At 46.3% G+C, this 24363-nt stretch overlaps 1 protein-coding gene across 4 annotated transcripts in view; it reads left to right on the top strand.

Moving 5' to 3' along the window:
* Positions 1-24363, top strand: part of rtkna (rhotekin a) — an 84594-nt gene that overhangs the window by 16810 nt on the left and 43421 nt on the right. The window contains exon 1 of one of the 4 annotated variants that reach the window (XM_061261533.1): positions 4366-4518. The exons of the other annotated variants lie outside the window; for them this stretch is intronic. Coding sequence (XP_061117517.1) covers positions 4423-4518 — 96 coding nt within the window. The 5' untranslated portion in view covers positions 4366-4422. Of the gene's footprint in view, positions 1-4365; positions 4519-24363 lie in introns of those variants that run through there. 4 annotated transcript variants of the gene reach the window in all.

Below are 24363 nucleotides of genomic sequence, written 5' to 3'. Positions count from 1 at the left end.
TGTGTGTATGTGAACTGTGTGTGTGTGTATGTGTGTGTCCTTTACTCTGCTTAGGTGGATCCACAGCTGAATATTGTTCCTGTAAGTTCTTTCTGAGTTGCCTGTCAGTGTTTTTCTGCTGGAGCACTATAGATGAGACAGGATATGCTTCCATATGTTTTTGTACATCTGAACAGGACCCCACTGCTGAGAACTTTTAAGTACTGCCGATCACACAGAATCTCTTATGAAACTACCAGAGTGCATTCTGGGAATAGCCTGGTTAGTGTTACATTAGGACCTCAAAGGGCCATGATCTTTACCTTCCTCCTGTGTAGAGATAGCCTCATTATTTAAGCAACTGGACTTTAACTGTGCAATATCTCTTTTTTAAGGTGAAGTAACTCCTGCTCTCCTCTTGACTCCAGGCTTCCTGAATGCCCAGCCCAACCACCTCAGAGTCCTTTTTTCTTCTTTTAAAATGTCTGTTGTATTTTCTTCACTTTCATTTTTATCTTCCTTTGTTTGTCAAAGCACTGTGATGAGTCAATCTTGGTTTTGTATGCAGCCCTTCATAGGCAGTTCTCCGCAGTGTAGCATTCCAGTTTTAATGGAAAGCACTACCGGTTATGTAAGGACCGGGTTTTGGGCAGGTAATGACTGGTGACACCTGGTTGGCTTGTGGGACTGTGGGTTTGGCACTGTGTTAAAGCTTGAGTGTTCCTAAGCTGGAACATCGTAAAAATGCAAACCAAGACTTTGCCTTTCCTACTCATTTCTACATTTGCTTAATAGCTGTTTCACACCCTGTTTTGCTTTTGGGGTGATTTTCCTGATCTTGCAGTCATGCCAGGTTCACACATAACAGGCTTTGTTAGTTCCTCTACATTTAGCTATTAGTGACAGCAGTACGTGTCTGCTTCTAGATTATCACATTTTCTTTCAAATCCATTGTGCCACTGCTGATAAAAAAATTATTTTCTCATAGGAGCAAGTCCGTGTTCTAGAGCTCCTTTGCTTTCAGTCACCAGTCGTGATTGTGACATCAGCATTAGTTAAGAACATTCAGTTAAGTACATTCTAATCACATGTTTATGTTCTCATCTAGCACCTTAAAGGATTAAACTTTGGTCAAGATGGGAGAAAAGTGAGCTTTGTTTTTTTAAGTTTTGGGAAAGGCGGACGGGTGTCTCCAGGCCTGGACAGAGAATTCTGCCTGGGCGTACTGACCTACATTGAAGGGAGTAAGCCACCAACTATTGTCATAAACAATAAAAACATCTCCCCTTGTGCACGCTCTTTTGCCATTCCTTGGCCTGTTTTCACCTCTGATGACCCAAAAGGATCACAAATCAACTTTTTTTCGTACATGCTGCATAGTTCCTGTTCAGAAATTGGGAGGTGATTTACACTCAAGGATGGAGGAGTCTTCTTGCGGAAACAGACCCCAGAAGTTTTTGACCTGGCCACTGTTTGCTTGTAGGGATGTCAGGAGGGCCACTTTTTGGTCCGCATGTGTGCGCGTAATGTTTGTTTTCCTTTGTCACTGGTGTTTTACAGCTGAACGGCGCTTTCAGAGTTGTGTGAAAGCTGTGGTTCTCCTGGTGTGGGACCGTATGAGGAATGTGTGCCTTGGGAAACAGCATGTGTTTAATGGCCCCGTTTTAGGCTGGTTTGCCTAGATGTCCAATGGCTCCCTGCACACACACACAGATACACACACACCACATGCGTACACCACACAGACACACACACACACACACACACACACACAGACACATACACATACACATGCATGTAGATACAGGCACACACCACACATTCGCACACACCGATAGACACAGGCGCGTGTAAACATACCCACTCACGCGGACACACACCTACACATTCATATTGTACTGAACCTTTAAGAAAGTAGCATGAAGAAATATTTCAGATACATTTCTAACGGTGGAGTTGAGTTTAGTAGATTAGACTGTGTTAGAAAAGACGCAGAAAACACACAGAGATATCTTGGCAGAAAACTGAAATTGCATCCCGGTGGCTTTTGGATTGTATCTTTCAACAGTTAAAACCAGCGCGAGGAAAGGCTATAAATACAGTTTGGATCCGATTCATACGCAGTGGAGAGATTGGACAAGGCTTATTCGACAGCTGGTGGAAAATGGGAGAAAAATTGTAAGATTATGCACTGCATGCTGAACAGATGGGAATATTTGGAATCTTTTTGTTTTTTGGAAAGCTGGTTGTTGAGGACAGTTGAAGCCTAGATTTACTAATTGTAGTTTACAGATTGGCTATTCAATCTCCTAACTAAATCTCCGACGGTAGCCTACATAAATAACTAACCAATTCACTCTCGCTAGTTGTTTGACCCAGATTACGGTACAAATTTAATTATTCATAATGCAGCCGATCGCATCCCAGTGAGAGTGAACATGTCAGCCAGCAGGGGGAATGTATTATGGAGGTCTGCTTTTTAAATAGAGTCGCAGCTGGAACCCAGCGGCGTGTAAGGTGCTTCTGTGTACAATTTCCCCCGGTTTGTTTGCCTAATCTTATTTATTGGCCTATTACCAGCCTTTGATTATATTTTGTAGTTTGTAAAGAGGTAGACCATTGTAGCCTGTACAGATGGGCATTGTGCCGTCTGTTCAGTGCCTTGCTTGACCTCCCAGATTGATGACCGGCTCCCCCAGTCTCCGTACAAAGTCATCTATAAAGGGGCAGAGCTTGCCAGAATCATGATCAATATAAATTATTGAGGGAGGATGAAAGACCGTTATTTCTTGCGGGCGCGTGGACTCCTGTCAACCGTAGCTTAAAGCATAAATCCGAAGAGGCGGTTAAACCGTAAAATCGGCTCACGAGCAGACAGGACTAAAAAGGTGTAGACTATTCAGAATGTGCGGTTGGTTTTCAGGAATTGGATAGAAATCGTTTTATGTTAACTTATAGCGGTGGTAGGTGTTGCCGTCTTTGTACCTCCCCGTTTAACTGCAAACTAGGCTATTGGGGAAGTCAGTTATCAAAATTTAGAAACGGTTCCTTTTGTATTGGACATCTCTTCGTGATTTAATGTACACCTATTCTATTCTCAATCTGAATATTCGTTTTTTATTTGGGACAGACGGCTTTTCCCCCCCTCGAGTTAATGGCTACTTTACAGCTGTGAACGGAGACTTGCGCGCCTACTCGTAAGAGTTCTCAACTGGGCGATTGGAACAGCTTCTGTGTGAGTTGGAGCCTAAATAATTATTCGCCTAAATAAGAAATATCAAATTGTTATTAAAATAGAAATATACAGTTTTATGTATAAGTTCTCTTGCCACATTTTGTTGTATATGCCCTTGATTACGGCATTTGTTTAAATGCAACGATGACAAGCTAAATAGTCTATTCTCAATATAAACTTTTGGATACATTGGATTGCATTGCATTGTTGGATTTGTGAAGGCAGTTTCTTACTGTCGCCTAGCCTACTGAAATCTCTTTTTTTTTCTATTTAGGACCGTGATAATACAGCGTTTCATAGCAGGCTAGGGCGGCTACTTATAAGATCTAACTCGGTATTTTAATTTCAGTGTTTCAGGAAGGAACATAAATAATGCTCCGTCCTGCGTGACAGTAATGATTCTATAAATGTCTGGCATTTGTTATTTGACTGTTTTAGTCTGGGCGTGTAGTGTGGTGCGTCTCCGTTTTATGTAGTTCAGTTGTTCAAATGCTCCGTTACAAGACGCGAGTTGTATGGGTTAATTGAGCGCCCTGTCCCTCAGCTGCAATAACTAATAGGGCGCACAGTGGGCTGGTTGTAGCTGGAGCAGAGGCGATATCCTTTTGTGGCGAGGTCTCACCAGAGCGGACAGACGGCACTCACATCGGGACGAAACGACACAAAGAGAAGAATTAAATTGAAAAAAAATAAAAATCTTTTTATTTATCCCGACAGCCGCTGAAGTGAGAGGAGTGTGGGCGTTTTAGAAGGCTATTGTTGCGTGACTGAAAAGAGAAGCCAGAACATGGATTTGGATCGTGACTGTTAGGGACTGTGACTGCACCAAGTTTGTCTTTAATGAAGAGGAGTCGTTTAATACGCCTTCGCGTCAGACTGCTTTCGAGGCAGCTGAGTAGCTGAGAAGTCGTTGGGAAGTCTGATTGAACACTACTCAAGGGGAACGAAATAACGTTTTTGTTGCTTTCAGTGACCGTAATTATTTTTAACAATTATCCTTGGTTTTATCGTACATCATCAATACAGTGTTATGTGGATTAAAGAAGAAGATCGGTTTCAGAACGGGTTGCCTTGGATTGAGATATTGATCTTTCGTCATGGATTTCTTTCATTTAGCATTTAGTATCACTGTTCTGATCCAGTAACTGATTACGTTGGGGGAAATACTCCTAGTAAAAGTTTGCGATTGCTGGACTCCTCGTCGAGGGATGCCAATGGACAGATCAGCAGAGATGGAGGATAAACTGTGGATCCTGGAGGATCTTAATATGATGTACATCCGACAGATCGCCCTGAGTTTGCAGGTAAAAAGTGCCCTGAGATTACGGTTGTGAGGTTTTGGGGAAAGTGTTCCATGGACCACTCTATCTTGTGAAGGGACCAATGGGGTTTCACCCACTGATGTAAAGTAGTGATGTGTGTGTGTGTGTGTGTGTGTGTGTGTATACTGTATCTGTATATATGTGTGTGTGTGTGTGTGTGTGTGTCCGCATGTGTGTGCTGGTGTGTGAGTGTGTGTATCTCTGTGTATATGTGTGTGTGTGAGAGAGAATGTGTGTGTTGGTGTGTGAGTGTGTGTATCTCTGTGTATATGTCTGTGTATCTCTGTGTACACGTGTGTGTGTATGAGAGTGTGTATCTGTGTGTCTGTATACGTGTGTGCATTTGTGCGTATTTCTGTGTACATGTGTTAGCATGTGAATATCTCTATACGTGTGTGTGTGTGTGTGTGTGTGTGAGAGAGAGAGAGAGAGAGAGTGTGTGTGTGTGTGTGTGTGTGTGAGGGGGGGGTAACACATCACAGAAAGAGTCAGAGAATCTCGGAGGGCTGATGTTTTGCATTCTCGGGCGGGACTCTCCCGTTCAGTGCTGTCATTCTGTGTGTAATCCTGTCGTTACCCAGAGTTCCCTCTGTCCCACACCGCACACCCCCACCATCGCCACTCCCGTCACCGAGCGGCTTCGCAGCTGTGTCTGCGTGCATTATGGGTAATGGGTGAGGAATGCAGGGGATGCGAGGGTCACGCTTGATCTGGGGTGGTCACCATATGTGCAAGTCTTTAATGCAGCATCACCGTAAACAACATCATGCACTCACTGCACTCTCTCTCTCGCTCTCGCTCTCGCTATCTCTCTCTCTCTCTCTCTCTCTCTGTCAAACTCAACTTCAAAATGCTTCAAATACATTGCCAAAGTCTACATATAGAAACAGGGACAGGAATTATGATACATTAAAACAAACATGAATACAAACATCATTGTGGAACTCTGTCTCTCTTTCTCCGTCTCTCTCTTTCTCTCACTCAATCACAAATTCATTCCCTCTCTCCTAAATGTCCCGGAGGTCTCGAACAGAAAACCAGTCTGTGTGTTGATGTGAGTGAAGTAAAGCCGTGGACCATTTTGCAAATTAAAAACATAAATACGATTTTAAATGGACATTTGCATTATGTAAGCATGTGCTTTCTGAAGTGTTATTGGCACTTAGCTAATAGTTTGTTTGCAGTGTCCAGTGTCATTGAGATCTATCGAGGCATTACCTTTCTGAGTATTTTGTGGTGCAGTTCTGGAAATTGTTTATATGGAAAACACGCAGTCTTATCCATTATTCAGACAGTTCAGTCCCCCAGAAGGACAGAGCACGCTCCTGCATCTTTCAGAGGTGGGGAAGAGGCCAGAATCTGCAGGTTTGGGGGAGTGAAAATCAGACACATGGACTTTGGGAAGGATCCTGAGAATATCAAAGCATTTCCTAGTGTCTCACTGTTTTTTCTCTTGCTTTGGCGTGCAAAACACATGCGCTGTCTGGTGCACAGCTGTTACCTGCTATGCGGGGAGCGTAAAGTCCGTTAGAATGGTAATATGAACGCCGGACTCTCGCCTTTGCGTGATTCGCACAGCTCATCAAGGATCAAGTTGACCTTGTTACCGGGCGGAGTGTAGGGCAATCTGCCATCCGCACGCAGCAAACAGAATCTCCACAAATTTCCCCCTTGGTGATGTCACTCTTCCTTTGCCACAGACGCATGGAAGGGCCAATTCAAGCGCAGGGATTGGGTCATTTCCACAGGAAACGCTGTCTCCGGTTTCCATTTGTCTTTTGGGGTAGGACCCCACAGGTGGGTATTGTTGGCAACTGAGTTTTCTTTTGTGGTATTCACATGCAGAATGCCTATAATATCTCCTCCACCGACATCCACACTAATCAAGTTAATCACATCACTAGTGGCCAAATGTGTAGGTACAGGCAGGCAGGATAAATATCACCAAATATACAAATTATTTCTACTTTCACCTCTTTTTAAAACAAATATGCATACAGCTCTGAATTAGCAGTATATTTATAAGGTCCACATTTTTACAATATATTGCAGTGTATTTAATTTCTGTAAAGGTTTCTGTAAGGCCTAAGTGTTGATGGGGGTGGGTCACATAGAAAGCATTCATTTGGTAGTTAGGTGCTGGGTTTGGAAAGCTCAGGAACCCCTGGTGGATATGATTACTTTGTTTGAGTGTGTATCTTCAGTAACAGCAGTACCTGTCCCATGATGCCCAGCCAGAGCACAGACTGTGGGCTTTGAGAAGGCAGACTGTGAGCTTTGAGAAGGCAGACTGTGAGCTTCGAGAAGGCAGTCTGTGAGCTTCGAGAAGGCAGACTGTGAGCTTCGAGAAGGCAGTCTGTGAGCTTCGAGAAGGCAGACTGTGAGCTTCGAGAAGGCAGACTGTGAGCTTCGAGAAGGCAGACTGTGAGCTTCGAGAAGACAGGACAACACTGTTTCTCTCAGAAGACAGCACTCTTACGCAAGTCATCGGAAATCAACCAATCCACTTCAGTTTTATTTCCGAATGATTAAATCCTTCCAATACTCACTACACATAACCAGCCTCCTCTACTCCTCTAATGTATGAAAGGGCAGCTTTGTGATCTCAGAGCTTGTTTACCAGTTCTGTGAAATCATATCTTTGAATAGCTCGACTGATTTTCTTTTTTGTGGGAGATTCCCGGCGGAAAAGGGACTGACTGTGTGGGGACTGATTGTGTGTAGGGGCTTGGGGTCAGAAGTGGGACTGGTGTCCATTAAGTGAGCAGTTAGGAATGCGATGGGGCTAGGCTCCTCTGTGTTGTCCCTGGGGTTGGGCTAGTCGATGGCTGCCACAGTGGCTCATTGTGCCGTGTGGAGCTGCTCAGCCCACAGAGAGACTGGGAGGAATGCACTGCTGTGGGGCCAGTTAGCCAGAGGGGGCAGTGTTGAGCCCTGGGGATACATGTGTGGCAAATGTTTTTGATGCTCATTTCCTGAATTTTGCTCACATTACTTTGTGGATGAATCAGTGGCAGATTGCATCAGTACTGAGTCACTCTCTCTCACACACTGCATTCAGCTTCCCTACTGCACAGTCTCTGGCTCCAAATTGTACAACATTGCGGTGGCGGTATACTTCTGTGGTTTCAAAACGATTTTCACAAGCCCGTGGATAGTCAGTGGGCCACGTACCAGGTACTCAGCCCCTATTGTATCTACAGTCCATGGTCCTGACCAGTCATCTTCTGCCCATGTGCCTGCCCCTCCCTCTGCATACCCCAGCCCTGCTCGTCAATACGCTGATGCTGGCTCAGAAGACTTCAGCGGGGTATTTCACAAAGCAGGGTTACTGAATAACCATGCTGAATAACCACGCTGAGAAAGACCCGGAACATCTCTTTTTACTTCAGTCCTTCCCAACGTCGGTGCAGTTATCCAGCCAATTCAGTAATCCTGCTTTGTGGAACAGGGCCCTGAAAGGGACTGCTGTTTGGGACTTTAACTAACAAAAACAAAAATAAACCCAAACGCAAGCCTAATGAGAATGAGTTGCATTCCTCCCATCCTATGTGACTGCATTCCTTAGCTTGTGCTCAGTGTAGCAACATTATACAAAGAAAATAAAACGCAGTTGTGGTTTTGAGCCACCTAGAAAGAGCCTCCTCGTAATTTCAAGGCCTCTCACTTTGAGCCACTCGTGTTTCTGTTCAAATGTTTTTAAAGCCTGTTTTAAAACAGGAGTTGACCGTGTTCTCTGCACCTTTTTTTCCCCTCCTGGAAAATGTTTATTGCGCCTCTGTCGTTCATAAAACCCGAGTGCTTAGCTCCCTTGACGTGAGCGTTAGTAAAGCTTTGTTGCAGGGAAACAGGAATTCCCAGCATGCCCCTGACTTGCAGGGGAAATGTTCGGAAAAGGGCAAGAGGCTAGCCATGACCTCACCCCAGGACATGACTCTCTCCCTGCTGCCGGGCGACCACTGGGAATGATTGACGGCTAGGTGAGAGTGACAGGCCAGTAAGTTTCCCCTTCTTGGGGGAGGAAGCTCCTCGCAGGCTGCACTTAAAGTCCAGCTGGGCACTTTCTCCCCCCTGGCTATCGTTAGCCTGTCTGTGACCAAGGGCCGTAAAATGTGTTTCAGAGGAAGTGAGCAGCGAGAACGCTTAGGTACGCAACCCTTTAAATCCTTTACACGGAAACTGTCCGCTAGTGTCTAATGAACTGAGTGAGTTCTGGTGCCTTCAGTGACATCCCAGCTTTCTCACAATCTTGCTGCCATGTTTTGGCAATTTTATAACATTGACAGAACATTCCAGTAACAGTGTCTGAACACTTTAACTGGGGTAATGCTGTTAGTATGACATTTTAGGAATTATTTAGGGGTGGCCTGTAGCGTAGTGGTTAAGGTAAATGACTGGGACACCCAAGGTTGGTGGTTCTAATCCTGGTGTAGCCACAATAAGATCCGCACAGCCGTTGGGCCCTTGAGCAAGGCCCTTAACCCTGCATTGCTCCAGGGGAGGATTGTCTCCTGCTTAGTCTAAACAAATGTACATCGCTCTGGTTAAGAGCGTCTGCCAAATGCCAATAATGTAATGTAATGTAATTTAAGAGTACCGTGTCTACAATCCTGACTTGTTGGGATTTGACTCTCCTGCCTCTTGCTCTCTTGATTTAGCAAAGTTTTCCTCCTGGTCCTGGGGCTGTTCTATTCAAACTGCCTTCAGGTTTTCATTTACATTTTTGGAACCTCTGCATTTTGAGCATCCAGGAAAAGCCTGGCTGGGGAATGAGTTGGGAGCTGGAGTCAGCAGACAGATGGCAAGCCAGAGGCCCTGTTACGTCCAACCATACACCTTCCCTGGGCGGTGTTGTGTAAGAGTCCCCTGAGGTGTGTTTTTATTGAGGCTGGGAGTATTGCCCCAGTGGGGTGGATCGGGGATCTGAGCCTTTCAGACCTGGCCTCAGGGCTTTGACCTTCTCAGCAGGGGCTTCCAGTGGGCAGGGTCTGGGCCTGGGCCCCTCCCCCCCACTTATGTCGCTGTTGTTGTTGTCACCGATGAAAGATGAGACAGATCGAGAGCCGCGGGGCACTGGGAGCGTTTGAGGGGATTAATTGCACCCCTTCCCCGGAAAACATTGGCAGTGTCTCCGGAGGGCAGGGCCCCACAAAATCAGCACATCGAAGACAAAGTGGGGACCACTTCCACCTCATCCCGCCAGTCCGTTATCAAACCACCGCTAATGCAGGCTGTGTGTGTGTCTGTTTGTTCTGTATGTGTCCGTGTCTGACCAATGCGTGTATATGTGTGTATTCTTCAAGGGTTCCAATTGTATCTGTATGGTCACACTAGTACTGTTCTCTAGGGTCCTCTTCACAGTTGTCCCTGTGTTCGATCAGCACTTCGTTGTACGTTGCTCTGGTTAAGAGTGTCTGCTAAATACCTTGTTATGTAATGTGTGTGTGTGTGTGTGTGTGTGTGTGACCATGCATGTGTGTGTGTCTGACCATGCATGTGTGTGTGTGTTCCTGTGCCCCAGTCTGCCTGCTTGCTGTCCCCTCTGAAGGCCCAGGGTAACACAGTGTCATGCCAGCTTTGCTAAGGAGCTTGAGCAGAGAGAGTCTCTGCGGCTGATAGAGGAATTTGGGGCGCGGGGGGGCCTCAGCGGGGCATGACCTCATCACCCCACACAGAGCTGTGGTGGGGGGATACTCAGCTGTCCAGCAGGGGAGCGTATTCCCCCGCCGGCCCCGAATCATACCTCAGCTGTGACCCGCTGCTTTAAAAATAGGGCCTGTATTTGGAGGGGGTTAGACATCCCCCCCAGGACACATCACCTAGAGGTTACCTTTGTCCTCTGCTCCATCTACATTTTAAGAGCCCACTTAGATTTACATTTTAGTCCCTTAACTGACATTTTAATCCAAAGCGACTGACAGTACAAGTAGTGCATAAGTTCCTCCGCAAGCGTATGGCAGCAAATCCATACCCAGCAGAACTATCATTAAACAAAGTTTAATGTAAAGCGAAATCATGCGGTATACCTGTGTGTGCCTTTCCGTGTGTGTTTGTTTGCATGTATGCATTCGTGAATGCGTGCATGCATTTGTGTGTGTGCGCGTGTGCGTGTGTGCGAGCCTTCCGGAATAAGGGCACTGCTAGTGTAATGAGTGACACCTGGGGCAGCTGTGCAGTGACCTCAGCATCACCGTCTCCCGATGCAGGGGGACGGGTCGGGTGCAGGAAGTGCAGTGCAGACGGAATGCGCAGACAGGAAGTGGCAGTGATCCACAGTGAGCGCTGAGGCCTGCTCTTCTTCCTCTGTAGACCCAGCTGTGGAGCGGCTCCAGGGTCGGTAAAGAGCCTCACAGGCCTTTCACCGGAGAGATGGAACGAAGAGTTAAACACACTTTTTTAGGTTTGTTTGCACCCTCCCCAGTGCGCGTTAGTTTGTCACTGTTACGCTTTCATTTGTTTTGTGCTCGTGTCTGTTCAGTTTGCTCCTCTGTGCGTGGTGCCACTAGTAACTGTCCTGGTTGGAGTCTGGGTGTGTGTACAGCTTGCATGCCTCTTGTCTGCGCTGCAAGTGTGTGTGCAGTGAGGTGTGTTAAGAATGTGCATACAGTCCACGGTAATACGGTGTGGGGTGCAGTGGGTAGTACATAGAAAGAGAGACTCAACGTATCCGCAACATTCCTGTGCAAATGTTGGTGTTAGCATACACACTTGGTGTTTTTGCTTTAACCCTTCAAGGTGTAAGATCACAAATGTATGTGGTTGTAATCTTGTAATCTCTAACTGAACATTTGACTGCTGGTAACTGGAAGTAATGGAGTTTTAAGTGTGCTGTAAGTATATGTGCCCTGGCTGTGTGTGTGTGTGCCTCGGGTAGCATTAGCGCTTGTGTATGCAGTCCAGGCGGTGTGTGTTTGTGTGCGTGCTCTAGGGTTAGTGTGTCGTGGCTGGGAAGCGAAAAAGCCGGTTCAACTCTGCAGAATCGAAACTCAAATGTCACTTTTACACCCATTTTATGCACTGTTCTTATCATGACTCCTCCTAAAACATTCCTAAGAACACCAGCTGACCTTGGCTGCGCTACAATGATTTAGTACTCCTCGGTACCAACACCATGGTGGAAAATCACCCAATTTACCTCTTAAAAATAAATGCTTTAATTACATTGAACAGGCATACAAGACATCTAGCTTTGTAAGCTGTTTTTTAAAATAGGAATTATGCAAAACACGGTGCTATTTTGTACTTTCCAATACAGTACTTTTCGGAGTATATAAATCATTTTATTCAACTCAGGTTACACACGGGTCACTTATGCACTTCTAACACAAACTTATCAGCAGTGAATCATTGAAAATATACAGGCATACTAAACAAAATCATTATTCTCTTCTAAGTGAGTAAATCTAGTTCTTTAGCCTGATGCATTCTTTGCTTTCATTTCTACAGTTGACACTGTGGTTTCTTGCGTTTTCATAAGCTCAGCTGTATTTAATGTTGATTTGATAACAGGCAGCATATAAATATTACCACTACCAACATTATCAGAATTGCAACTTCTATTCCCTTTTCTTTTGGTCCTACAAATTTTATTCCCACTGCTATTCCTAGGGGTGCTACTGCTATTATTGCACAGCCTATCAACACTATCCCTCAGTCTCTCTATTGATTTATTCCAGAGTTTCCCGTATTAGTTTGTACACCGTGCCATTGTCAGCCCCCAACCAGCTGGTTTCGTTAGTCTTCTTCCAAACTTGAGAAATCAATTGTTTCAATGCCTCTACGATCCCCAATACATCTCCTCCCTGTGTCGAATTGCCCAGTGTCCCGTTCCCCTGTGTCATGTTCCCCTGTATTATCTCCCCCAAAGATTTTATCAACAATGTCTCCCATTTCTGCCATATCTCGTGGAAGCTCGTCAGGTTCAAGTTCCCCAGAGTGATCGCTGTCATTCCCCCCAGGTTATTCTGGAGGACTAATGTCAAGAGGAGACATGCGACTAGGCCCTTCTCCTGGGTCATCTTCTTCCTCAGGAATATCTTCCGCTTTGTCTACTCCCCTATCTAGCACACTACCTGCGACTTGAAGAGCTGTTGGAGAAGTTCGAGTCACTCGAAAAGGACCTTCTCGTCGTTCTTCGTTCCACCTCTGTTGGAATCGTCTGATGTACACCAAGTCCCCAGGTTGCACCGGCTGGTCCTCTGCTGCTGGTTCTGGTTCTGGTTCTCTGGACTGCTCCTGCTCAAATATAATTCGGTGAATGGCAGAGAGTTGTTGCATATACTGTCATAGTCCTAAGTCTAGCTCCTCTAAGGGAGGGCCTTCTGTCTGTCCTCTTATTTGGGGAATTGGCATCCTCCTCCTCGTCACCATCTCATGAGGGCTAAGGTGGGTGATCCTACTTTCCTGGCTCCTATAGCACATTAATGCTAACGGCAGTGCATCGACCCAATTCAGGTTTGTGTCTTGACATATTTTGTTTACCTTTGCCTTAATGATCCCGTTTACTCTCTCCACCATGCCCTGTGACTGAGGATGATATACACACCCATACCTTTGCCTTATTCTTAAAGCCTGCATGACCTGTTTTAGCACATGTCCCACGAATGTGGGACCATTGTCAGAACTTATTGTCACCGGTATGCCAAACCTTGGTATTCCCTCATTTACCAGAAACTTTACCACAGTTCCTGCCCCTTGGTCTTTAGAAGGAATGGCTTCCACCCATCGGCTAAACCGATCTATGATTACCAACATGTACCTTTTGCCTCTTACCTTATGTATCATGTCTACGTAATCCATCATAAGGTGTGTAAAGGGTCCTTCTGGCATTGGCATGTGGCCAGTAGGTGCTGTCAATGGCTTCCGTATGTTATTCTTTGCACATATTTCACACAGGCTCAACTGATAGTCTAATCGATTTTGCAAGTATTGGGACCAGAACCCTTGCTTTTTAATATTCCTCATTACCTGTCCCTGTGCACAATGATCATGCCCATGCACTTCGCTGATTAGTAGGGTTAGTAGCGGCATCGGAACCACAAGCAATCCTTTCGCATTTCTCCATAACTCATCCTCGCCTTGCTTAGCCCCTCTCCTTGCCCACTCTGTTTTTTCCCCATCAGTCGGCTCCTGTTGCATTTCCTTTACATGGGCTAGAGTTGGCTGCGAATGTAATACCACTGTTGGTGCAATTAACGCAGATTTACTTCCTGAGGCTTGCCTTGCAACCTCATCAGCCTTATTATTGCCCACAACTACGAAATCGTTTCCCTTTTTATGACCCTGACATTTGACTATCGCCAACCGTTTTGGTTTCAACATTGCCAATATTAACTCCAGAATCTGCTCCTTATGCTGTATATCTGTGCCATCCGTTTTTTGAAAACCTCGGGTTTTCCACACTGCTCCGAAGAAATGACACACACCATGGGCATATGCTGAATCAGTATATATTTCTGCGTCTTGCCCTGCCATTAATTCACATGCTCTGGTTAGGGCTTTTAGCTCTGCTAACTGTGCTGAGCACGGCTGAGGACTTCTCTCCGCTTCCAATGTCACCCATTCGGCACCTCGTTTCTCCACCACTGCGAACCCCGCATGTATTCCCCTGTGGTCCAAGTACCTGGACCCATCTACAAACACAGTTCTTTTATCCTCCTGCTGTAACGGTTCTGTTTTTAAATCATCTCGTAATTTCATGAACTCTTTGCTTTCTGGGACACACTCATGGGGTGTCTCATCGCCCGGCGATGGGACATATTCTGCTGGATTTACTGTGTTACACTTGACAACTGTAATGTCTGGGTATGCTAACAGCATTTGATAATTATGTATTCTAGCAGGTGTCAGCACAAATTTAGCCTAATCTAACATTTCAACAACTTTATGGTGCGTGTATATTCTTACTGGGTACCCCATGGTGATCGAAACTGCCTTCTGGTAGGCTTCCCAGATACCTGCCAGATCCTGGTAACATGGAGGAAAGGCAGAAGCAACTCCATCCAATTTAGCGCTATAATATGCCCTGCTTTTCTTTTGCCCACATATGTTTCTTGCATTAGTATAGCTGTAATATATCCCTTTTTAGTTGTTATGTACAGGTCAAGCGGTTTCTCATAATCAGGTAACGCCAGTGCGGGTGCTTGCATCAACTTAATGCATCTAAAGGCTATCTCCGCATCTACATTCCATTTACATTACATTTTAGTCATTTGGCAGACGCTTTTAATCCAAAGCGACTTACAAGTGCATAGGTTCTTCCACAAGTCAAAGCATCACATCCATAACTAGGAAAATACATAGGAAGTGCTGTTTTAAACATATAGTCATCATAAGTGCAATTTTTATTTTTATTTTTTATTTTTTTAGGTTAGACGAGGGATAGGGATATCAGAAAGGGGGGCGGGGGAAATCAGGAGGGAAGACTAAGGTAGAGTTTGAAAAGGTGTGTTTTTAGTGATTAGGGATTCTGCTGTCCTGACAGTGGTAGGCAAGTCATTCTACCACTGAGGAACCAGAACGGAAAACAGGGGTGAACGTGCAGCTCGACTGCCAGGTGCTCGTAGTGAGGGAACCATAAGGCGACCAGAGCTGGCAGACCGGAGTGGTCTAGCTGGGGAGTGATCAAGGATTGTATGTAAGGTGGGGCAGTCCTATTAGCAGCCTGAAATGCCAACACTAGGGCCTTGAATCGGATGCGTGCGGCAATAGGAAGCCAGTGGAGGCCAATGAGAAGCGGGGTGACATGCGCCGACCTGGGCTGACTGGTGATCAGGCGGGCTGCAGCATTCTGGACCAGCTGGAGGGGCTTGATGGCACACGCTGGGAGACCGGCTAAGAGGGAGTTGCAGTAATCCAGGCGGGAAATGACGAGCGCCTGGACTAGGAGCTGGGTGGCTTTCTCCGTCAGGAGATGACAGATACGGCGTATATTGTACAGAAAGAACCTGCAGGTTCTGGCAGTGGAGGATACTTGTGGAGCCAGGGTGAGGCAGTTATCAAGAGATACCCCAAGATTCTTTGCCGTACGGGAGGAGGAAACTACAAAGTCCTCAACAGTCAGTGAGAGGTCGATTGACGGAGAGGACTTAGCCGGGATGTAGAGAAGCTCAGTTTTGGCAAGGTAAAGCTTCAGGTGGTGGGAAGTCATCCACGCAGAGATATCAGCCAAGCAGGCAGAGATCTGTGTGGTGACCTGGGTATCGGGGGGGAAGGAAATTAAGAGTTGGGTATCATCGGCGTAAGAGTGATAAGAAAAGCCATGGGAAGAGATAACAGAACCAAGAGATATAGTGTATAGCAAGAAGAGGAGAGGACCAAGAACTGAGTCCTGCGGGACTCCAGTTTGTAGGGGGTGAGGGTCAGAGACTGAGCCCCTCCAAGTCACCTGGTAGGAGCGACCAGAGAGGTAGGAGGAAAACCAAGCGAGTGCAGATCCTATGACACCCATCCCAGTCAGCGATGAGAGAAGGATCTCATGGTTGACTGTATCGAAGGCGGCCGACACAGGTCGAGGAAGATGAGGACAGAGGAGAGGGATTTGGCTTTAGCAGAGTGGAGTGCCTCAGTGACCGCGAGCAGGGCGGTCTCAGTGGAGTGGCCACTCTTGAAACCGGACTGGTTGGACAGAAGATAAGTGGACAGTTGGGAGCAGACTGCCCGTTCCAGAGTCTTGGGAAGAAGAGAGACAGGCCAGTAGTTGCTCAGAGCAGAGGGGTTTTTTGAGCAGGGGAGTGACTCTGGCCCTCTTCAGGGAAGAGGGCATGGTGCCGGAAGAGAGGGAGGTGTTGATTAACATTCCATGTTAATTTGTTTGACAGTTTTTCTTGCCCTACCTCTTTTGTCATGTTTCTCAATGGTTGCATTTTTTCAGAGTACCCTTCCACCCAATCCATGCTAAACCCCATCATTCCCAAAAATGTCATAATTTGTCCCACTGTCTGGTTGTGGAATTTGCGTTATTGTTTCCAACTGTTTATTTGACATTATCTTACCGCCAGCCGAGATTACCCTTCCCAAGTACTCCACCTCCTGAGAGCACAGCCACACTTTGTGTCCCCCCTCGGCCAGTTTCTCCAGCAGCTTCATGCTGTCATTTGTGCACTTTTCCTTTGTGTCTGCACATAATAATAAGTCATCAACATATTGCAACACCACACTTTCGAGGTCCAAGTCATCTTTTAACACTTCGTTAAACACATGCGGCAAATTTTTAAACCCCTGCGGCATTCTGTTGTATGTATATTGTTGGTTTTCAAAGGTAAAGGCGAACAGCTCTTGGCACTGTTCTGCCAATGGAATGCTAAAAAAGGCAGAACACAGGTCTATTACAGTAAACCATTTTGCAGTGTGAGGAACATTGGTTAACAAAGTATGAGGGTTAGGCACGTCTGTTGCCATGTCTTGCACTACATCATTTACTGCTCTCAGATCATGAACCAATCTCCATTTTTCCCCATCTGCTTTTCGCACAGGCAGCAACGGCGTATTATATGGACTTTGTGTTGTTCTGAGTACTCCGGATTGTAGTACTGATCTCTTCCCACCCTTATACCTTTTTCTAGAGAAATGGATCTGAACCACCCTAGGATCGCTTTTTCCTGTTCCCTTTTCTGTTGTCTTATTTGTGTTTTATCTCCCGGTTTATAATTTGCTATTACCCCTCCCATCTGGTTGCATATTTCTCTATCAAACGTGCCACCTTTAGGCCATTTTGTCACCATTTTCTTAGTTCTTTTTGTCCACTTATCGGAGATAGCTTCTATCTCCTGTTTACATTTAGGATACACCCCCGTGATTATCTCAACTGGCGTTTTCTTTCCCTTTTCCATTATTATATATTGCCCTTAATACTTTTATATTATTATGTATATTATTATATATTTCACCTTTATTGTATTTTTCTCCCGTTTATATTTTATACACACTTCCCGTTTCTTTACTTAGTTTATCAAATCACGATTTTAGCGATTTTTACCCTTGTTTCCTCAGTACCACATTATATTTGCTCAAGCACAAGTGTCTAAGCATCAGCACAACTTAACAGTAGTTTTCTTACCGGCAATTTTCTCTTAAATCACACCTCAGAGGACAGTGTTTACCCAACACGCTTTTTGCCGGCGGCCCTTCTTGGGTGTCTCTCCTCCCAAGTCCCTGGCACCTCTACAACATCAACAGCTTAAACCGTTAGCAGCAACAATATACCTTCAGGCAACAGTAACAATGTACCGTCAGATTTAATATTAGTTCTGCTTCAACAAACACTTTTCAGCATAATTTTATGACGTCGCACCACACTCAATTCACTCACGGTTCACTGCGCGCGTTTCCTGGAGAGCTCGTCCGCCTTCTCTCCCTCAGTTTTTGGTGTTAGTTGCCAGGTTAGTTATACGAGAGGATTTCGCTTCTGGCATCAGGGAGAGGAAGTCAGAAGGGACAGCACCCCAATCTGAAACACAAGGAGTTAAATACTCTCACCTTTTGATAGGCTGCGCAGCTTTCAAGGGGCTAGTACCCTCCGCCCTGTCTCCAGGCGCCGGGATCTTCAGCAATCCCTTTTTCGTATCCCGGACGAGCCCCCAAAATGTCGTGGCTAGGAAACGACAGAATTCAAAGTCCAATCTCCAATTTGTAGTAAAATAACTTCACGAGGGAAAAGACACCACGGCAGCAAGCTCTTCAGAAAAATCAGACTTTATTTGCACAAGTGCACCAAAGCCGTTTCAACTCTGCAGAATCGAAACTCAAATGTCACTTTTACACCCATTTTATGCACTGTTCTTATCATGACTCCTCCTAAAACATTCCTAAGAACACCAGCTGACCTTGGCTGCGCTACAATGATTTAGTACTCCTCGGTACCAACACCATGGTGGAGAATCACCCAATTTACCTCTTAAAAATAAATGCTTTTATTACATTGAACAGGCATACAAGACATCTTGCTTTGTAAGCTGTTTTTTAACAAAAAGGAACCATTAAAATAGGAATTATGCAATACACGGTGCTATTTTGTACTTTCCAATGCAGTACTTTTCGGAGTATATAAATCATTTCATTGAACTCAGGTTACATGCGGGTCACTTATGCGCTTCTAACACAAACTTATCAGCAGTGAATCATTGAAAATATACAGGCATACTAAACAAAATCATTATTCTCGTCTAAGTGAGTGAATGCAGTTCTTTAGCCTGATGCATTCTTTGCTTTCATTTCTACAGTTGACACTGTGGTTTCTTGCGTTTTCATAAGCTCAGCTGTATTTAATGTTGATTTGATAACAGGCAGCGTATATGTGATATATTGATTACAGGCCACATTGATACACTTTTAGCATGAATCATTAAGAGTTCTGGAGGAACCAGCTTGCTCATTAGGGTTGAGTCTGATTTTGACTTGTGATTGATTATCATGATTAGGAGGGAGATCTCTTGTTCCGTGAATTTTCCCTACAAGTGCTTGTGTGTGCAGTCCAGACAGTGTTTGCATGTAGGCTATGCAGTGTTTGTGCTTTAAGTATATGCGTGTTAGCTTTTGTGCTTGTGTGGGTACTGAGTTGTGGGTATGTGTAAGCGTGTTAGCATTAGCGCTTGTGTGTGCGTACAGGCCTGTGGGTATGTGTAAGCATGGTAGCGTTAGCACTTGTATATTGGTACTGGTGTGTGTAAGCGTGTTAGCGTTAGCGCTTGTGTATGGGTATTGGCGTGTGGGTATGTGTAAGCGTGTTAGCATTAGCGCTTGTGTATGGGTACAGGCCTGTGGGTATGTGTAAGCGTGTTAGCATTAGCGCTTGTGTATGGGTACTGGCATGTGGGTATGTGTAAGCGTGTTAGCATTAGCGCTTGTGTATGGGTACAGGCCTGTGGGTATGTGTAAGCACGTTAGCGCTTGTGTATGGGTATTGGCGTGTGGGTATGTGTAAGCGCGTTAGCATTAGCGCTTGTGTATGGGTATTGGCGTGTAGGTATGTGTAAGAATGGTAGCGTTAGCGCTTGTATATGGGTACAGGCGTGTGGATATGTGTAAGCGCGTTAGCGCTTGTGTATGGGTAAAGGCATGTGGATATGTGTAAGAGCGTTAGCATTAGTGCTTGTGTATGGGTACTGGCGTGTGGATATGTGTAAGCGTGTTAGCGTTAGCGCTTGTGTATGGGCATTGGCGTGTGGGTATGTGTAAGCGTGTTTGCGTTAGCGCTTGTGTATGGGTAAAGGCATGTGGGTATGTGTAAGCATGTTAGCATTAGCGCTTGTGTATGGGTAAAGGCATGTGGGTATGTGTAAGCGCGTTAGCGTTAGCGCTTGTGTATGGGTAAAGGCATGTGGGTATGTGTAAGCGCGTTAGCGTTAGCGCTTGTGTATGGGTAAAGGCATGTGGGTATGTGTAAGCGCGTTAGCGTTAGCGCTTGTGTATGGGTAAAGGCATGTGGGTATGTGTAAGCGCGTTAGCATTAGCGCGTGTGTGTGCGGCCCAGGCAGTTCATAGTGCACAGTCTGTGCTGCAGCAGTGCGGGGGAGAAAGGGGCTCTGTGTGGGAGCCGCGGTCGGCAGCGAGGCTGAATGGCGGCTCTGTCCGTGGGATCCAGCGGAATGCGTCGGCCTAGGCCGGCTTCCTTTGAAAAACACCGTCAGGAGTGTTGAGGGAACCGCCCGGGCACAGACCGCCGCCCGCCACTGCTCCACCCGCCCACGGCAGCCGCGATAATGACTCCTTTCACCCGCTAACACTCGCCGTTTGTGTCCTCACCTGAATGTTTTTCTAACTTCGAAATGTGAAAAAATATTTACTTCTAAAAAGTATTAATGAAAATGTGTTTTTAATGTGCTGACTGGAATAAGTGTGGCCTCATATTCCCTCATAAAAACGGGCTTGTTAAAGGAAAAAAATACAAACAACAGAACACTCTGTTCACAGTCCATCATGTTTCTCTCCAAAATTTCTGTGAAATTGACATTAGATACGAACTTTGCAGTGTGTGTGTGTATGTGTCTTTGAAGGTGCACATTTGTGTGTTTATGTAAGCTTCTGAGAGATGGAGTAAGCTTGCATGTGTGCGCAATTGTTTGTGTCTGTGTGTGTACGTGCATGTGCGAGTGTGTGCATGCGTGCATGTGCAAGTGTGTGCGTACATATGTGTGTGTATGTGTGTGTATGCATGTGCATGCATCGGTGTGTGTGTGCGAGGGTGTGTGTCAGCATGTGTGTTTGCATGTGTGTGCACAAGCGTGTGTCTGCGCGTGGGTATCTCAGCTTGTGTGTGTGTGTGTAAAATGTGAGAGGGGGAGAGGTTGTGTCCGTGTTTGTCTCAGACAGCTGTGGTCCTGCACGCTGCCCGTGTGAGTGAGTATGTGTACGTGTGTGTGTGTGTGTGTGTGTGTGTGTCTCAGACAGCTGTGGTCGTGCACGCTGCACATGTGAGCGTGTGTGCGAGTGTGTGTGTGTGTGTGTGTCTCAGACAGCTGTAGTCCTGCACACAGCACTTGTGTGTGTGTGTATGTGTGTGTGTGTGTGTCTCAGACAGCTGTGGTCCTGCACACTGCACATGTGAGTGTGTGTGTGTGTGTGTGTGTGTGTGTGTGTGTGTGTCTCAGACAGCTGTGGTCCTGCACACTGCACATGTGTGTGTGTGTGTGTGTGTGTGTCTCAGACAGCTGTAGTCCTGCGCACTGCACTTGTATGTGTGTGTGTCTGTGTGTAAAATGTCAGAGGGGGAGAGGTTGTGTGAGTGTGTGTGTGTGTGTGTGTGTCTGTCTGTGTGTGTGTCTCAGACAGCTGTGGTCCTGCACGCTGCACATGGAGCAGTAATTGCTGGGCGGGTTCTCAGGAAAGCCTGCGTCAGACCTCAGGGCCTGTAATTTGGAAGGAGCTGCTCTCCTGGCAGGGCCCTCCTGGCATCCCTCGCTCCAGAGAACCAGCGGAAGGGGGGAGAAGTGGAAAAGGAAAAAGACCTGTTACAGTAAACAAAGCCTTGCAGTGTTAAGGGCTGGCCTCTCTGCCCAGCCCTGCTCGCCCCAGTCCCACCTTACTCACCCCCCTGCCCTGGTGCCTTCCCTGGACCCAGCGGGACAGTGGGCATCGTGGGTACAGGGGCGTCACCCCTCTGCTGTCTGTCACATGCCCTGGGGCAGGTGATTGGACCATGCCCAGCTGTAGGAGCAGGGGGGAGGCCGTGGGCTGGCGGTAACAGCCGCGTCTTCCAGCATTAAGAAGCAGGTTCTCTGAGCCTGGAGTGGAGTGAAAGAGCAGTGTGGACTGTGAAAAGCCTCTTTGTTTCTGATGCGTTGAAAGACAGAGGGTGTTTTCTGTTCCAAATAGTGATATAACTCATTTCAGACTCAGCCAGGGGGTGATGTCATGTTTTCCCCATGATTCCCCAGTGGGGGGTCAAGGTGGTGTCACACTCCAGCAGGGTCAGGGCAAGCGGTGGGGGTGGGGTGAAGTAAACTTTTGAAGTTTTCTGACATTCTTCTTAGACTGTTTTTCTGTCTTGTGCCCTGAAGATATTATCTGAGGAGCAGACTGTTTATCACACAGTGTCCTGCTGGGCGAACGGGGTTCGGCTCTGGAGGCTGCCACACACACACACACACTCACACACACACACGTACACTCACACACACACTCACACACACACACACTCACACTCACACACACACACACACACACACACGCACATTTGGACTAAGGGACTGCAGAGCAAAGCTCTTCACGGATTTCTGACAGTAGGAGCTGTGAGACTATGTGCCAGTGGACTCACCTCCGTCTCGTAGCCGGAAGGTTTGCGCTGTCCTGTTGATTCTGCAGTGGACAGCAGGTAGCAGAGTCACCGTGGATAATGCTAACGCTATCAAAGAAACAAGAAAAAAATAACCGGCTTCCTCCTGCAGGCAAACTGCATGGGCCTCTAATCTTGTCACCGTGTGGGACCCTAAAGGTTAAGCCAGCTTACCGTAGTACCGGAGAATGTTGGCGAATGGCTCGCTCTGATTGGCTGCCTGGTGGCGAGCCGCCAGAACCCAAGATTAACCCGTTGTGACAAGCTGTCCCTCAGCCTCCGCATGATTGGCTGTCCTTCTTTACATACACAAAGAGTATGAGCAACCTATATATGATGACTCAGAAATAATAATTGAGACTAGATCTGTTGAGACACGTTCAGCCATCCACACAAATAACCTACTGCTGTTGCCAGTTGTCCATCCCTTTGCTAGTTCTTTGTCATGTCTCTTCCCATACAGCAACTAACAGGTGGTGTTTCTTAGTTGATCAAATAATGTTCCGTCATTTCTTATATGTTCCTTTGTGCCACCGACATTGTGATTGTTCCCATTACATTTCTATGTCTGTTGCCATTTGTTCCAGTGATGCATCTTGACCAAAGTACACCAGTTCAGGTTCCAGGTCAGACAGAGTGGGGGCCTGATTTATCAGTTTTGTCCCCTGAAAAAACACCAAGTAAAGGTAGAACCGCTTTCTGTACTTTAACTGTCCATGACAAAGACACTCTGTACCCTCTTGGGCTCTGGTGTTTGTGTCCTCTCCCTCCTCTGATTGCTATTTATTTCTCTACCCTGACCCGGAGGCCATATCCTAACAGATCGAGTGTTTCCACTGCCACGAAAAGCAAAACAAAAAAGAAACTTTTAGCCTGTTTTCCTGTCTGTACCGGTGAACTTCCTTAAAGGGGGTGGGTTGGTTTCCTCCTCAGGTTTGAGTGCATTCCAAGATGAACATCTCCGCCAGGCTAATTTGTTGTCCACAGGATGCAGTGCTTGTGTCCGGCCACTAGAGGAGCCAGAGCAGACGGCTGAGTCTCTCCACACGAGTGGGGTTGGAGAGTCCAGAGAGTGAGGTGGAGAGTAATGATGGGAGAATGAGTTTTTATGAGCCTCAATGCAGGTGGAACTACAGTTTGGTGTGAATTAGCCAATCAGAAGGCTCGGTTCTACTGGTCAGGCGGCTGTGATTGGTTCAGGTCAGTAAGTGGTTGATTCTACATGTGTGGGTCGTGTAGGGTGACTCGTGAACAGTATAGAAGGGAGGTGTCCACTGCTCACAAATGGCAACCAGACAGGAAAATGTGTTTTTCTCTCTCTCTCTCTCTCTCTCTCTCTCTCTCTCTCTACCATGACGCACAAAGTAAGATGGATGTGAATTGGCCAAGATAGTGCTGCTTAATAAATATTATGTGATTGCATTTCAGGTTGTATGCCAAGTACAAAATTAACTGTTGAAAAACAAAGTGGAACCATACTGCACTGGCAAAAAAATGAAACTTTTGTGTCAAATAGTTCTGGAATCTGCCAACCAAGACAGGTTTGCTTTCTTTGAGGCTATCGTGATGTATTTACATCCTGCAGGGTGATATTTCTTTAGGTTTGATGATGCAGCAGATGCAACCATAATTTACATAACCGTATATGATATATTCACCTGGCAGAGGAACTCACTTGCATCTTGCAGGTCATCCTTTATACACAGTTTGGTGTATTTGAACTTTTATTCACCTGGAATGCGAACATACATCCTTCGAAAATTCACACTCCTCCTCTCTCCTGAGGAAGCGTTTGTTTAGATATGCTGGCTAGCCTTCAACGCAGTTATTCCTAATCCCGTTTTAGTCAAGCGTGATATCCTGCGGCTGGCTGGGGTTTCTTAATGGTTTTCTGTAAGCAGCGCTCTGTGCAGTGGGCCTGTCTGTACAGCTCACAGAGTGGGGCTCTCCAGAGCAGCAGTGCCTCGAAATCGTGTTGTTCTGAGTCATCCCCCGTAGACCGACACGGTCGCTGACATCGCCTGGCTCTGTGTACGTATGTGGGGATACGCGCTGGG

Source organism: Conger conger, chromosome 11, assembly GCF_963514075.1.
Source record: "Conger conger chromosome 11, fConCon1.1, whole genome shotgun sequence".
Lineage (NCBI taxonomy): Eukaryota > Metazoa > Chordata > Actinopteri > Anguilliformes > Congridae > Conger > Conger conger.
The sequence above is the reverse complement of the archived record's forward strand: the minus strand, read 5'-3'. Positions and strand labels throughout refer to the sequence as shown.